This window comes from Brassica napus, chromosome A2 (assembly GCF_020379485.1).
Source record: "Brassica napus cultivar Da-Ae chromosome A2, Da-Ae, whole genome shotgun sequence".
In the NCBI taxonomy this organism is placed as follows: Eukaryota; Viridiplantae; Streptophyta; class Magnoliopsida; order Brassicales; family Brassicaceae; genus Brassica; species Brassica napus.
In genome coordinates, this window is record NC_063435.1 from 15,502,965 (window position 1) to 15,520,242 (window position 17,278).

The 17,278-nt window shown below is 33.9% G+C and overlaps 1 protein-coding gene across 1 annotated transcript; it reads left to right on the forward strand.

Moving 5' to 3' along the window:
- Positions 1-13,793: 13,793 nt before the first annotated feature.
- LOC106430052 lies at positions 13,794-14,672 on the forward strand. The gene is made up of 2 exons (XM_022720298.2): positions 13,794-13,989; positions 14,106-14,672. The coding sequence occupies exons 1-2, from the start codon at positions 13,897-13,899 to the stop codon at positions 14,592-14,594; spliced, it is 582 nt and encodes a 193-aa protein (XP_022576019.2). The 5' UTR covers positions 13,794-13,896; the 3' UTR covers positions 14,595-14,672.
- Positions 14,673-17,278: the final 2,606 nt, after the last annotated feature.

Sequence of the window (17,278 nt, forward strand, 5' to 3'; positions counted from 1 at the left end):
CTTACTTTTTTGGTCACACTACCCTTATAACTCTATATTTAAGTGTGTTTAAGTTTGAGTAGTGAAAGGATGTATGACATATCAAAAAGTGATTTGCAATATCGCGCGAATGAGACTTAAACATGTGGAAAAGTCATATAGTGATTGCAGAAACACTCAACAAAAATAATGAACCTCCAAAATAAAAAACACACTATCCATTGTTTAGAATAAACCCACATGCTCACTACAAGAAAAATGTGTTTTAATAGCGGACGAATAACGCTATATAACGATACATAGCGGTTTTTTATGCTGCTATCTTTTCTTCCGATACCATAGCGTTTTTCTATCTGCAATTAAATATTATTTAATAGCGTGTCATAAATGCTATTACTTATATTAAAATTCTTTATTTTAAAAATTATTTATGGAAATTTAATTGCTTGAAAATAAAAACATAATTAAAATTTAAATTAGTTTATATATTTAAAAATTTGTTTATTATTTAAACTGATTTATAATAAAACTGGTTTACAAAAAGAATATGGTATACAAATTAGAAAATAAATCAAAACTAAACCAAAAACTTAAACCAAGATTTAACCTAAACCTATTTACTAACTAAACCTAATACAGTAACGACTAAACCAATCTTCTTAACTCCGCCGTCTTCGACCTCTCTGGCTTCCGCGTCTTCGTGCCTCCGCCTCCTCATGCCCCCGCCTCAAATCACCTTTCTCTGAACCACATCTACCTCCGCCTCCGTCTCTGGTTCGTAACACCTCCGTATCTGGTTCGTAACACCTCCGGCGCATCTCCGATATGTCAACCTTCACCTCTGGCGTGCATCCCTTTCATCATTATTCCAGATCTGTGAGCAAAAGTAATAGATTTTATTAGGAAATAAAAGATGAAAAGAAAATGAACACGAAAGAAGAGACAACCCAAAGAGGAGGAGGCGAGGTCATGGTGATGGTGGTGAGCTTGAACCCGTTACGACAGAGGACGAGTTTGAGAGATCGTGAGATGAGGATTGAATAGGTGATGAAAGAGGAGAATTGATAGGAGAAGATGATTGCAGGATATGAGATGATGAGAGAGGAGGATTTCAGATGAGTTATGAGCAAGAAGATTGAAGAGATGGTGAGAGAGGAGGAGAGGAGAGATCGTGAGAAAGAAGATGAAAGAGATAATGCAAAAAAATAAAATATTAAACTGAATCACTTTTGTCCGTTAGATTGAGTTATATCAACGGTGGAGATCAAATATAGTAGCTATCCTCACCATCATGTTTTAACCAATGAAATTTTTTACTCTTTGTTTTATTAATTGACCAATGAGAAAGAAGCGAAAGGATTAACAAAAGAGTGAGTAACCATTAGATTAAAAGGAATCAATAGTCATAGATTAACTAATCAAAACTGTTTTATTTAATAGATGTTTTAAAAATTATAATTTTATTATGTAACTAGTTTTATTTATGTAAAAATTAAATTATCATTTACAATTATAAAGTTACGATAAGAACTATTGAATTTCAGATTTAACATATAAGATTTTAAAGCAAAGGTTTGTGTGATAGGGTTCAAAGGTTATATTTAATGTTTGAAAAAGAAAATTTGAAAAGATCATATATTTATAATAGTTTTTTGTTTTATTAAAACTTGGAAATATTAGATCTGGGATTTTTTATTTAAAGTTTAGGGTTTATATGATGTTTGAATAGGGATATAGAGTTTAGGGTTTGAAAAGATGTAAAGGATTTAGGGTTTGAGGTTTAGATTTAAGATTTGAATTGAAAATTAATTTTGAAAATATTAAAATTTAAATTTAAACTTAAGACTAGAATATGAAAATATTTGAGCGTTAGGTTTGTGTTTATAATTTAGGGTTTAAAATATGTTCTAAGTTTAGGGTTTTAAATAACCAAACATAGCATTTTTAATTATGTTTTGCTATTAAAACTAAGTGTTACATTAAAACTATACACTATTATAGCGTTTTTAAATATGCCACTCTATCATAGCGTTTCGAAATGTACAAACGCTATCTAAAACTAAGGCGTATGTCAATTATAGCACAAAGGCAAAAAATGCTATCTTCTACTGCTATTAAAACACATTTTTCTTGTAGTGGCTGTGTGAACGAGAGGCCTACTAGCCGTAGACAAGCAGGATATTACCTTATCTTCCTTATAAAACTAATTGCTTATGGAAATAATCTTACCTACTTTGCTACACACCCCAAAGGTCATATATACCAGATCTGGACACTAAGACTTTTATACATAAAGAAGGAACAGTGGAGTATTACTAGAAATCCAAAAAAAGCACACGTGAATTTATCTTATTTTATAACAATATCTTTCCAGCAATTGTTCTTTATCGTTAGATTGATAAATGATAAATAATAAGGTTAGATTAAGACTATTGCAATGCATTAAGGATTTATCATCCGTAATTCACCTTCCATGACGTACGGTAGGATGAGGTCATGCACCATACGTCACTTTCGAAAAAGATATGCTAGGGGTTAAACTTGATCTAAAAACAATCTATACTATTAAAAATGATTTTTTTTTAAAAAAAAATCTACTTATGTAAGATTGTTTGACCTATTTAAATACTTTTTTTTTGGCAACGAACGACTACTGTATTACTCAAACTTGAGGTGGTCTAGTAACCAAACCGGAATAGAACAACCAACAAAACCAAATTTTCTATTAAATGACCTTGCAGTCCTAGCTAAAGAATCTGAAATCTGATTTTGTACTCAAAGAATATGAGTGATTTTGAAGTTCGGAAAGCATATCTTCAGAGTCACTATTCTCTTCAATTATGTTGCAAACTTTGGCCAAGCATGAGGTTTCTTTATCATGGCGATCAAATATTTGCAGTCCGTTCTAAAGCTCTGACATGTTGAATACTGAACCATGCTCTCCATCGCCCATCGCAATGCTTCTACCTCATAATCCGAGCAGACTCTTGCCGTATAAATTTTGTGTCCCCATAAGTTGAACCTTCTCCAAGCTATCCATCCAAACCCATCCACACCCGCTGAACTGTGATGTGGATGTCCATGACCCATCTATCATGCATATATTACTCAAGCTTAAGACTTTAGGTTCCTCAATACTATGTCCTTGTGGAGTTGAAGTCACCATCTCGTTTGCATCGAACCAGGCTTGACACTCACTCTCTGCATAGCGCACTAACTCCAAATGATCTCTATTAAGCCCCCTAAAAAAATTCTCATTTCGAGCCTTCCAAATGTACCAAATTATCCAGAGATAATGATTCATATCTAGTTCTGGCTCGACAATGTTGTTCTTTCTCCATAAAAGATAATCCATATTAGCATAGATACTCGGGCTTGAAAAAATATCTTGACTTATAGGTGTCGATGATAAGGGCCAAACTTGTAAAGCTGGCGGGAACTCAAAAATAGCATGGGTAACAGATTCTTCATGCTCACCACATCGTGGGCAATATTTATCACATCTCATGTTACGCCGCACCAAATTCCTCGTTACTGCCACATGACATGTTATCAGCTGTCATATAAGATGACATATCTTATGCGGTGCTTTTATCGTCCAAACAAAGGTTTGAAGCTACAAAGGTTTGAAGCTTAGTAATACTTGGCTCTAGTACTTCTTTCTCCGCCTCAGCCTTCAATAAGTTCGAGCTACCCAATATTCTGACTTAACCATGTACTGGCCATTCTTGGTGTAGCTCCAGCAGAATGTGTCACAGCGATGAGTTGAGCTTATGGCCAAACTTCTTATGAAAAGTATAGCAACAGGAGCAACATAGTCCTCTAGTATCCCAACATTCCATTCTCTCATGTCCTGATTAATAAGTTCGCTGACTCTTATGTTCAGATGGAGAACTAGGGCTAAAGGTCGAGCCGGCCTAGCTGGTGTTGTAGGGATCCAAAAATCCTCCGACACTTTGACCTCATATCCATAATGTATCTTCTGTCTGATTCTCAATAGCAATAGCTTTCGTGCCGCTGAAATACTGGTCCACACATATGATGGATTATTTACATAGATTAATCGCAAAGGTGAACTCATTCAGTGGTATCTTTTACTCAATACTCGAGCCACCAACTAGTAATGGTATTGTACTAGCCTCCATAGTTGTTTTGCTAGTAAAGCAAGGTTAAATTCATGGATCATACGGAAACTAATCCCGCTTTCCTCCCATGGTAAGCAAAGTTTTTCCTATTTTGCCCAGTAAATTCCTCTCTTTGGTAGGTTTGAGATCCACCAGAACTATGCAATGGCACTCGCTAGGTTTTCACATATCTCCAGTGGGAGCAAGAAAGTAAATATAACATATGTCGGAAGAGATAGCATGATAGATTTAATCAAAAAGTTCCTTTCCTCCTTTAGAGAGCTATCTACATGTCTATCCATTCACTCTATGCAGTAATTTGTCCTTAAAAAAGCAAAAAGCTTGCATTTTGACCCACTAATATATTATGTAATTCGTAGGTATGTTTTCATTCCTCATTCGTTTTGGATTCCAAGTGTATCTTTAATCTGCTGTCTTAACATTCACATCAATCCTCTTACCAAAGAGTAAAAGAGATTTCTCAAAGTTAATACATTGTCCTAATGTTTGTCCATACTTCCTGACTGTTTTCATCACTTCTTCACATTTACGGAGTTCCGCCTTACAGAAAAAAAACTATCATCAAGAAAGAGAAGATGTGATACTGGAGACACGCACATGTGACGTGCATCCCTGTTATCTTCTCTTGGTTCTCTTTATGATTAAGAGGGCTAACCAGCGTTTCTATGCATAGAATAAATATGAAAAAAAAATATAGGATCGCCTTGACTTAGACCTCTCTCTCTGGAACAAAATTTATCCTTGGTTGTCCATTCATAACATAAGCACCTTATATTGAATTTGATATACTAACATATAATTGAACGACTTATTGCATATCTTTCTGAATCCCACTAATTAAGGAACCTTGGACCTCAATTATCGCACCATTTATATATTAGGTGACAAAAATATTTTATATATCCAAGTTATTTTACATAACTATCACATGCCACAAGTTATTTTATATCTTACATGAACAAGTTTTTTTCTATAACTAATGCATCATTCAGCTATTTTAGCCAAGTGATTTTATGAGACCATCTCCTATATTGTGAACTACGGTGCATCAAATCGATAAATATAAATATAATTTTTTAAAAATATTAAAATTTTATAAATATCTAAACAGTTAAATTTTTTTGTAATAATTATTATATAATTATAAATAAGTTATACACCATATCTTATGCTGAATATGGACCTACAACATTCAGATATTAATTATAAAAATGAGTTAGTATATATAATACAACATTAATACCTATGTCATCTACATTATATAATTCCAGAATATTTACAAAATCAAATTTGATAAACAGTTTAGTAAACCATATGTTAAGGATATATATATATATATATATATATATTATGTTAAATTAATATTTATAATAACAATTTGTTATTTAAGATATATATTTGGGCAAATCTCCAAAATAGCATCTTTCTAAGTTTATATCACCAAAATAGCATTTTATCTTTTGAAAAATTTAAATTTTTTTATTTTTCAAAATTTGAAATTTTATCTCCAAAACCTCACTTCTCAACTCTAAACCCTAAAACCTAAACTCTAAACCCTAAACCCTAAATTCTAAACCCTAAACCCCACCCCTTGAGTGCTATTTTTGTGACTTTTGGCCTTGAGTGCTAGTTTGGGAACAAAAACTTGATTTAGTGCTATTTTGGTCTTTTTCTCTATATATTTCGTGAAAAACATATTTTGTATACCCAAGTTATTTTACATAACTATCTCCTGCCATGAGTTATTTTATATCTTACATAACCATGTTTTTTTCTATAATAATGTATCATTTAGCCGCTTTAACCAAGTGGTTTATGAGACCATCTCCTATTATGTGAACTACAATGCATCAAATCGGTAAATATAAATATATTTTTTTAAACATTACAATTTTATAAATATCTAAACAGTAAAATAATTTTGTAATAACCATTATATAATTATAAATATTAAGATATTAATTATAGAAATAATCATACAACATTAATACCATGTCTTCTACATTATATAATTCTAGAATATTTACAAAATCAAATTTGATAAATACTTTAGTAAACCATCTATTAAAACAAAAATATACAGTATCTTAAATTTATATTTATAAAAATTATTTATAATAACAATTGTTATTTAAAATAAATTTAAAAATTAGCAAAAACCTTACAAATATTTGTTTCTGTTCAACAGAAAGAAAAAAAACTACACAAATCGATAATATTAAATTAGCCAGAAAATCTCTCTAAGTCTATCAGAAGTGTCAGCACCTCAACAAATGTAACTCTTATAAAACGCCCATAACATATAATGAGAGATAGTAACTTTGGGGATTCAGGTTTTCGGATCGGGTACAAATCGGTTTCCTTTGGTGCATATTTATTCAGGTCCTAAATAATTTGACCCAACTAAATATTTGAGAAAAATTTGTTAGAGTTCAAGTCGGTTCTTTTTGGATCTGGGTCAGTTCGAGCTCATAATTCAAATACCTGTAAAATACATATAAATTAGGTACATAATGGATTTGGATCGGTTCGGGTATTTAGGACCAAAAATACTTAAACTACCCCAAAACCTGAAAAACCGAAACAAATAATACACGGAAATATTAAAATACCCAAAGAGGCTCAAAATTTTCTCCAAAATATTACCCGACGAAAAAAAAATATGCAAATTTTTATCCTAATACCCGAAATATATTTTTTTAAAATTTGAAATTTTACATAAACCCGAAACTATAACCGGAAACGCGAACCCAAATTTCTGTTAAAAAATATCTGAATACTGAAAACATATCTGAAATACACGAATATACATAGTCTACACAAAAATATTTCGGGTACTTTGGATATTCGGATTCGAACAGAGACCTGCATGTCTAAAAAATCCAATATGTATTTTGCGCTGATCCTAGACCCGAACTTGTATTTTGTGTTGGTTTCTCAACATTTGTTATACAGAAATTCAACATAAAGAATTGTTATACGTTTTTAAATAATATAATATTAAAAATGTGGTTAAGTGGTTTTAAAACACCCAAACAAACATTTTATATAGTAATTTAAACTTTATAAATATCATAAAACAACAAATTAAAATAACAACCACAAATTCACTTTCAAAACATATATAAACCACAACCTAAAAACTAAACCTAATTATGTTTATCCTATCCAAAATCTAACATTCAAAACATTAATTTCACAAATCTAACATCCAAAACCTAAATAAATCAAGCTAGAAGAGGGTGCAGATGATACATCCTTCCACCTTGCTCAAATTTTTGACATTTTTCTTCAAGTGAAACATATAACCCTCAAAAAGATACATCCATCTATACTGCACATGACCACCAAGTTCCAATTCTCTTGCGAGATAAATAGCAAGATGTTCCATAACATCAAAAAATAAATGAGAAAATATCCTCTCAAGATTGCATTGGATCATGGCTATATTATCTTTCAAATTTTTAACACCCTCTTCAGTGACTGATCTCGTACATAAATTGCGGAAAAAAGCACTTACCCCTACATACATATAAATAAAACAAATTCCATTATAAGTATCTTTATAAGAATAATAAATTAATATGACAACCACTCTCGAATATATCATATAATTGTCGATGCATACATCTATCACCTCATACGGTAAATTAAAACCTGCTACAATTTTCTGAACCTCATAGTATGAACCCGGTGCAATATTATCCTCTTGCATAACACCTCTAACAAAATCAACAATCGCATCCATGCATTCTTCAGCCAAATTATAATCCGTCTTAATACCCATCAATCGAGTTGCAGATGATAAAAATGAATGATCATCTCTACATCCTTTGTGCAAAGATGGTCTTCCTACTTCCAACATATAAAAAATCTCCTAGCTTCTACATTGGGTTCGTCCCCTCTATAATGGATTTACCATCTGCTCAGTACCTACACCATAATCTACATTCTTTCTAGGTTCTTCTAACCTATCCACAGTATGAGGTTCGTTAGTACTACCATATTCATAACCAGTAGTTTCTCCATGAAGATACCAAACTTTATAATTAGGTGTAAACCCTTTCAGATATAAATGAGTCCAAAATCTCATTCCTTTAAACCCCTATTATTTTTGCAGGAAGAACAAGGACATCTTAACATACATATTTGCTTTTGTTGTTGTTGAACAAGTGTCATGAATTCAGTAATGTCTTTTGCGTACTCTTCTGTAAGTAAGTTGATGTTTGGATCCATATGAGGTTTATCCATCCACGAACGAAAATAATTTGAAGAAGACATGATTTTTTCGGATTTGTAGAATGAGAGAGTGAAGAGAGTGAAGGGAAAATGAAGAGTGAATGAGGTGAATGAGGCGAGCTCGTATTTATTAAAAAGATGCCGACACTTCCGACAGAAAGGTCGTCGAACATCTGTTAGAAATCTAAAAAATTAAATGGCTCTAAAACGGTCAAAAAAATGGCATCGGAATTTCGTCAGAATATTTTGTATCACTTGTCGGAAATTCGTCAAATATCCAATAATTCAAAATATTTGCAATGGTCAAAAATGTTCCTCGGAAATTTTTCGATAATTTACGACAATTTCCTGACAACTTTCAACATATTGAACCGAAAAATGCTTGTTTAACGGTTATTTATTTCCCTTGATTTTCCGTTGATATTCCGTCGACGGTTTTTTGTTTCGTCAGAATTCCGTAGGAAAATACCGACGAATTTCCGACGACTGTCTTAATTAGCTGTTCCTCGAATTTCCGTCGGAAAACCCTCAGGATATTCCCACGATTCTTCTCTCCGTCGGGATTTCCATCGGATTTCGCCTAGTTTTCTTGTAGAGCCTGGATCAATCTGTTCCAGTTGCTTACCTTTTTCATTTTCTATGAGATCATTTTTATTTCTACTTTCCGATAGTTATTGGAAGACAATCTCTTGTTTGACAGTGTATAGTGTATACAAATCAAAAGATGTGATATTGCTCCTATTTGTCTCTTTCAGTGACAAGAACGGGTCGTTGGTAGGATTTCACTGACAATTGAAACGAAGATTCCAGAGCAGAAGTTCAGACTGGAGAGTAGCAGCTGTGTACGCCATGGGAGTCTTCAGAACACTGGTGGAAAATGTCACCATCTCACTCCATTATTGTTGATTTAAAAATAGTTTCTTGAATGGAAAAGGAAAGGAAGTTGTGTCGTCGTTGGTCCTAGACGAAGAAGATGAGAAGATGAATAAGAGATTGGGCCTAAAGTGTAGAAAGTTTATATAGGCCCGCTATTTATATATTTTTTTGGATCATATCAAGTTCTTAAGCAAGGAAGTATCAAGTATGTAGGTAAGACTTTCCCACCGAATACCTTACAGTAATGTTATTAATTTTTGTCTGCTTTTATCACTCGTCTCAATATCATAACACCGAAGTGGGATTGAAAATTACAACAGCCTATTTTATTTATATTAATAAACTCCATAAATCTCAATAGGCCTAGATCTCAATATTAATGTTTAGGTAGATGTGGCCGTATGTTCATTTATTTTGTACATACAGGACTTTCAATCAAGATATATTCAGGACTTTATTTAGATTTGTCCTTAAGTTCGCATGAACCTGAGAGCACATGCATAGCTGCATATCTATGTTTTTAGCCAGATAGTTCAGCTTTAAACTTTTCTGTAACTTGGTCACCAAAATTGTTGAGTTCGTTTTTAATGATTTAGTCACTACACCAATATCGCTCTTTCATATACATTAACGTAAGTACATTTTTAATTTCCAATTGGGTTGGCATTACAGAACACAAGACGTAATATATTGAGGATATGAGTTTACACACGAAACACTAAAAGAGATTGAGGAGAGAAAGTCTGGGAACACCAAGAAGCCATAAAACGAAAAACAAGAGAAAAACACTATTAGATGGAGCAGGTCCGGCTCTGGGCTAAAGTCTGTAAAGCTTGGGCTTTACGCGCCACACATTATATATATTTTATGGGCACCAAAACTAAATAATTCTCTTAGGTGTAGTGGCATGAATTCTACTCCTTTATATCACATGTGATAATAATTGAAAGAATCTAATTGATTATGATTCCTTTATTGATGATCTTAGTTTCTTTATATTGTATTAAATGAGATAGTCATATAAATAGAGTAAATCAATTAATTTCTTTTTCCAAATCGCTGCCATTTACGAGATGCTCTTCATTTTGGCTCTTCTTTCTGCTTCTTTTATGCATTGTTCTGTTTTTCAATTTTGAGTTGAATTAAGTTGTTCTTTTTTTCTTTTCTTTTTTTTTTGGTAAAAAAATTGTTCTTGTCTACTGACAGCAAAATAAGAGATCAGCTAGTAAATTAGAGTAATCTGAAACCAAAAATATTTTCAAGTAACATGTTAAATTGTACATGAACGTTTTAGAATCATTGTTTTATCAATATGATAGATCAATATATTAGGGTTCTTGATGACTTTTTTTTTTTGGTTTTAAAAAGCTAAGCTTATTAAAACTCAATTTCATTATAGAAGTACTTTTGTTTAAGGAAGTTATTTTCATTAGAAAATGCATAATTGTTTTAATGCGCTTTAGGCACCATAGAACTCCGGACCGACACTGAGATGGAGTAAGCTTCTAATAACTAAAATAAATTAATTCTTTGTATACCAAGTGCTGCTTTTATATTTTTCTTTAATTTTTGCCAAAGAGCATCTGCTTTTATGTTTCATGGTTTCTTAGAAATATAGAAAAGAGTGATTATTCCTTTAGCTTCCTGTAAGCTAAACTTTCCACCCTGAAAAAGAAAAACAATAATAAATAGCTACAATAATGATTAAAATACATATTATTTCAGATTCAGTTTTTTTTATATATTGAGAAAATGTCAACAGCAGTATACTATTGTGATTTTTTTCTATTGGGTGTGTGCTCGCGACTGTGGATCTTCTAAAGCGGAAGCTAGGGTTCTCAGGTATTCATGGGCTTTGGACCATTTTGTGGGTCTTCCAATTACGCATTTCTTAGTTTCAAGTCCATTAGGAGTTTCCAGCTTTTTGTTTTATCTTTTTTTTTGTTTCTGCACTTTTTATATGTAATAAAAAAATCTATTTATTTTTATAAAAAAACTTTTAAAAAAGCAATAAGCAAAAAAGTCATTAAATTGTAACGTTTTTACGAAGGAACGAGAACTAACTTGAAGAAAACAATGAATTCTAACATCGCATCCTGACACTGGAGCCTGTCGAAAACTTATAATATTGTTTCTCAAGTCTGAGATAAAATAGAGGTCAGCTGATATCTTTCTTTGACATATTTACATATAAAAAGGATTGAGCCTTTCCCTTTTATATATATACGAGAATCGTCGCCAAACCTTATCTTTCTCGTGACCCTCTCATCAATTTTAGAAAGTATGCACGATTTTCAGTCATGTGGTTACTACCTCCATTGTCTAAGTACCACATATTGTCTATATCTGAGTGCGTTTCAAACTTGCTTGGTGTTCTCTTCATTGAGGTACACCACCTCATGCATCATTATCAGCTTCTTGTGTATTTGCATCATCATTCTCATGCGTTTCTTGGAGCTTAAGTAACCTACTGGAACAGTTGAACGTATAATGCCCTGTTTTGTCACATCGATAGCACACCATTTTGGATTTATCCTTTCCTTGTCTGTAACCCGAGTTTTGTTGGTTGCCGTAGCGTCCACGCCCTCTTCCTCTGTTAAGAAAACGTCCACCTTGGTTTCTACTTCTCCCCGAATGTAACTTTTTTGATACGGTGATGAGTCCATGTTAGCCTCATAAGTTTTCCTTGATCCCTTGTTTATTTTTTTTGATAAGTTTGATCCCTTGTTTATCCTCATCACAAATCATTTCCTCATAAGGTTTCAATCTTCCTACAATATCCTCAAAATGTGTTGTATTAAAGTCAAGAATTAGTTCAAGAGCAGCAATAATATATGTATGTATATATTTCTTTCGTAGTAGACTATTAAAAAACTTCTTAACGAGCTTTGATTCTTCAATATTCTCTCCCAAAGATTCTGATTTCGTGAATAACTCCAAAAGTTTACTAACAAAATCATCAATCATGTCAGGTTCTTTCATCTTCATTCTATCAAATAGTATCAATATCGGTCATAAAGATTTGTTGCATGGCGTCTTTTACTCTATTAGCTTCTACATGTCTAGCTTTTATTGCTTCCAAAACTGCTTTTGAGGTTTTGAGGTTTCTAACTTATAATATTAGTAACTCTGTCTGGATTGAAAAAGGAGAGCACTAGCCAGATCATTCTTATCTTCATCATATGTTCCTGGATTCATGATGTTCAATACTACTAACTACACGGTATGTGCTATGCGAGTGAGAGTAGCCCTCAACAGGGGCGGATGCAGCATATGAGGAGGGTGGTCAGCTGACCCCATTACTTTAAAAAAAAAATTATTGTTTTGTTTTAAGCAAAATTTGTGTTGACCCCACTAAAAAAATAATTTTGACCCAAAAAAAATAATTACTAAACACTGAAGATAAAATTTAATTATACAACTAAAATAATTATACTTTATATCATTGAAACTTTGGAGTTATATTAGTTTTAAACTCATTTTTTTGATAATTATCCAAAAATATAAAATCCCTAAATATGTTTTGTTATTTTAATCTTTAGTAATATGTTAGTTTACTCCCAAATTGTATTAGGTCCAACTAATTTACAATAGAGAAATATTATAAAACAAGTAAACATAAAAAGAAAAGAAAATATGTTCCTCTTCCTCGGGAACAGAAGATGACGGCGGACTCTTAACTCGTGCTCTATAATTATTTTTTAGTTAAATTTTTGGTTGGTTTTTTATATTTTTAGCCAATAAAACTGTTATAAAAAAGTTTTAAGCTATAAGTGTGCGTAGAGTAGAACTGCAATAATCATGTGGTTCGGTCTGAGAAGATTTTAGAGATAGAGATAGAGCTTTGTTTTTATTCGTTTTTGCTATTCTTTTCTTGAAAACTTTAAAAATACAAAACACTATAAACAAAGAAGCGGTCATTGAACGTCTTTTGTTTGAATAAATTTTTACATTCAACAGAAAATGGAGTATGCCTAAAGTACATGTAGTTTTTTTGTGGTATATAAATTATATTTTTGATTTTTTTCCGACCCCGGTACAAAAATTTTCTGGCTCCGACACTGGCCCTCAAGGTGCATAAGGTATGGGAGACTATACTCCTAAATATACAAAGTAATCTTAATCCTCTTAGAAAACATTATGATAACTTATTACTCAAGCTATTTTTTAAGCTTAAGTCAACAACGCACGCATCAAAGTGGTCCTCCGAGGTTAGTGTAGGCTATGTAGCCCACTCTTTTTTTTTTTTTTTTGTCTCTTGTTCCTATTGTTAACGGTTTACAATGGTTATGTAAGAAAAAGATAGAAGCTTTCGTTGTTGTAGATGTTTGGTGGAAGAAATTTGGGTCCTTTGGTTACTGTTGCTTTCATACATTAATTAAACTCTGAAGAAGACTTATACTTAATTGTGTTTATTATTGGCCACAGCTCTCTCAAAGATTTAACCTTTGCCTACAATTAGGTTAAAAAACCCATCATTAGAGTTGATTGAATAAATGTAGGTCGCGAAACAAAAAAAAGAATCTTGAAATTCGTTACAGCAAAAAAAAAAAAAAAAGATTCATTAAATTCGATAAGCTTTGCTTATTTCTATTCAACAAGTAAAGAGAAGACAGGAACAGAGCTCTCTTCAAACAATCAGACAAGAAACAAAAAAATGATAAAGCTTTGCTTCATGACTTCTTATGGCTACTCAATAGCTGGCCTTGGTCTTCCTTATGAGTTCAGTAACGCCGATATCATCATCAAGGTAACTTATTCATTTCGTGTGGGTTCGTGTAAAGTTACCATCTTTGATTCGCATATTTCTTTCTGAACCTTGTTGGTTCTTGTCTGATTGTGTTAATTGTTAATGTATTGATGCAGAAGAGCCAGTCTTATCTTGTGAAACACGGAACCATCTCCATGAAGAGGAAAACTAAAGAGAGAGACCTCTACAAAAGGAACCATCTCCATGCTTACGAGAGCCTTTTGTCTTTAATGATAGGCAATGATCATCAACACAAACAAACAACAATACAGAGATCAAGCAGAGAGATATCAGAGATTCTTACTCAGTTTTCTATCACCGCCGCCGGAGCTGGAATCGCTGTGCTGTTCTCAGTTGTCTATAGGCTTGCTTCAAGGCGTGTACCCTTCTGCGCAAACAAGTTTGTAGACACTGGACTTGGTTTCAGTTTGGTATTACTGTCATGGGCTGTAAATATACTCAGAGAGGTGATTAGGAAAGCAAACAAGCAATGCTCAAGTTTGAAGGGAGATGAAATCATAAAGAATGTGGAGAGAGGCATCAAGGAAGTTTACTTCAGAGCTGCCACTGTAATCATAGTGTTTACCTTTAGGTTTGCTTGTTGAGTTGCTCACAAGTTTTGTAAGAATCTCTTCCATTGATTTTATGAAAATAAAATATCATCTCTGATTATTTTAGCTAAATAAAATAGAAATTCGGAATAATTCAATATCAAAAATACTAAACAATGCAGTGAGAATATGAAGTGTCTCTTTTTAAGGTTTTCACAGTCTCTCTTTGTTATTTGATCTAAATAGTTGAAATATGAAGGGTCGGAGCTTGCGAGCAGCGACTAGCAGGGCTAAGGCCAACCTCTCAAGATGGCTATAGCGGGTTTCCGCATCCAGGAGAGCCTTGCTTGCGTAATAGACTGGTAGTTTGTGAACACTGTCCAATTTTGCCTTCACTTCATCCATATGATCATTCCCAAAGATGGTGGCAGATTTCTTCTTCTTAAAGTCAGTGTTCTTGGTGCTGCTACTACATGCTAGGTTCTCAATACCTTCACTGCCTCCTCTGGATTTCTGGTGTTGAAGTTTCTATTGCTGGAAGCATCAAGAGCCATCTGGTACTGCACCGCGATGCCTCTGTAGAAAGTACTGAGCAACTGTACTTCATTAAATCCATGGTGTGGACAGTCTCCCTGATAAGACTTGAATCTGATCCAGGAGCTTTTGAATGACTCTGGACGCTCCTGAGTAAATGTAGCAATCTTGCTCCTCAAGTCTTCAGCACGCGCTTCATCGAAGAAGTTGCATAAGAATGCATTCTTGGTTGCGCCCCAGGATGTCAGAGATCGTGGTGGTAACTCCTCAAGCCAATGCGAAGCATCTCCAGCAAGTGAGTACTTGAAGAGCTTGCATAGGAGGTAGTCTTCAGAGACTCCCTCGACTTTAATAGCAGATATAAGATCCTCGAACCTCTCCATATGGTCCATAGGATGCTCGTGAGATAACCCATAGTAGGGTGTCTGTCCCACGAGTGTGTAGTACTGTGGCTTTAACTCGAAATCCCTCTAAATAGTGGGAGGACGAATGGCTGACTGGTTGGTGTAGAACTGATTTGGATGGTTGTAGTCAGCCAACGTTCTGGTTCGAGCAGCCTCATCTACAGGTAGAGTAGCGCATGTAGCATCAGTATCGGACTCAGGGATTGCAGCCCCCTGAGCATTAATCCTCTGACCTGCTGCATTACGCAGATAACCCTCCTGGTCATGCAGGTTTCCTCTATCATCTCGTACAAGTATCAAAGTAGCAACCATGTCTCGCGGCTCAGTATCGATCGATGTTCGGACTGAAGTATCGATCAATGTCGGATGGAAGATGTCAGTCGACGGAATATGAGTGTCTTATGTCGATAGTGGTGAGCGAGTGTCGATCGATGGGACTAGTGTCTGGGTCGACGGTGGTTAACAGAAATCGATCGATGAACAGGGGGTGTTATCGATCGATAAGGACGTGCTTCTTTGCGGATTGAACGCTCCAAGCTTGCAGGATCTGGGGAGAATAGTAGTTAAGTTTCCTTGTTGCTTCTACTACTGCTGGGCATGTACCTGAAAATCCAAGAATAGATTTTATGTCAGAAACTTAACAAAAATTAAAACAGTAGGCGATCAAAGCTCCCCGGCAACGGCGCTAAATTTGGTATCACTAAAATTACCCTAAGGAGTGATTTATACTCTTTCAAATAAGAGGTCGAGTTGTAGTACTTAGATATCGAATTGACAGGGAGCTAGGGAACTTATTGGATCTAATATGATTTGTTAAGTAGGAAGTTTTCAAGATTTAAAATGTAAATTTGCAGTTTTGGTTGAGCAAGTAATTGCTCGATTGATTGGTTGAGGTTTTTGGTGCTTAAAAGGAAATAACTAGACTTAGAGATTCTATTCTGATAACTTGGAATTATAATCGTACAGATGCCTAATGAGCTGCATGCATGATAATGTAAAGCTCAACTATCAATTCAACAAGTCCATCAGCTATCGCATGTTTGAACTTGTCTATTAACTAGATCTAATAACCCAAACAAATGTGTTCGATCAATAGAAGTGTCGATCGATGATCCTATAGGGATGTCGATTGATACACCTTTTGCTCCGTCGATCGATTATCCAATATGAATATCGATCGACGCGCTTCTACTTAAGCTTTATGTGCGGGTTGAATAATGTTTTACTAAGCTCACTAGATCAGCTCTCGCCTTACTCTTAGCAAGAAACTTAGCTCAGTTAGAATGTTTTCAGGATGAGAATGAAGCTCTCGCTTTTATCTATTAATCCTAGGGCAAGTTCTAGGTAGCTAATCTAGAAACATACATTAATGAACAATCCTAATGACAATTACCACAACTCAGCAATCTATAGTTGGGGCTAATCCCTCATAACCTATTTAAACCCTAAATCTAACAGTGAAACTACTCAGACATGGCCAAGCAATTCATGAAAGCAATTATGTTAGAAAACTTCATTGAATAGTAAAATAGATATTAATAGAGTTCCAATCACAAATTATAACTTTGGATCTTCTCTCCAATCTATCACAATCCTAAAACCTTTTTCTGAAAGTAATAAAAATAAAAACACAGAAAAGCACCCCTTTGCCTCTAACATGGTGGCAAAGCTTATATAGTTAGGTTAAAACTCGTCAGGGGTAATCTTGTAAATTGGTGAAGATTTGGGCTTCAAGTCGGCTGTGACCAAACCGGCTTTCTGCGCGCTTCGCTGTCGATCGATGTTCAGGTGTGAACATCG

Excerpts from the sequence above, each read along its gene's own strand:
- LOC106430052 (XM_022720298.2), top strand. The coding sequence starts at position 13,897 with ATGATAAAGCTTTGCTTCATGACTTCTTATGGCTACTCAATAGCTGGC. Across the intron at positions 13,990-14,105 it reads ACGCCGATATCATCATCAAG|AAGAGCCAGTCTTATCTTGT; the intron begins GTAACTTATTCA and ends GTATTGATGCAG.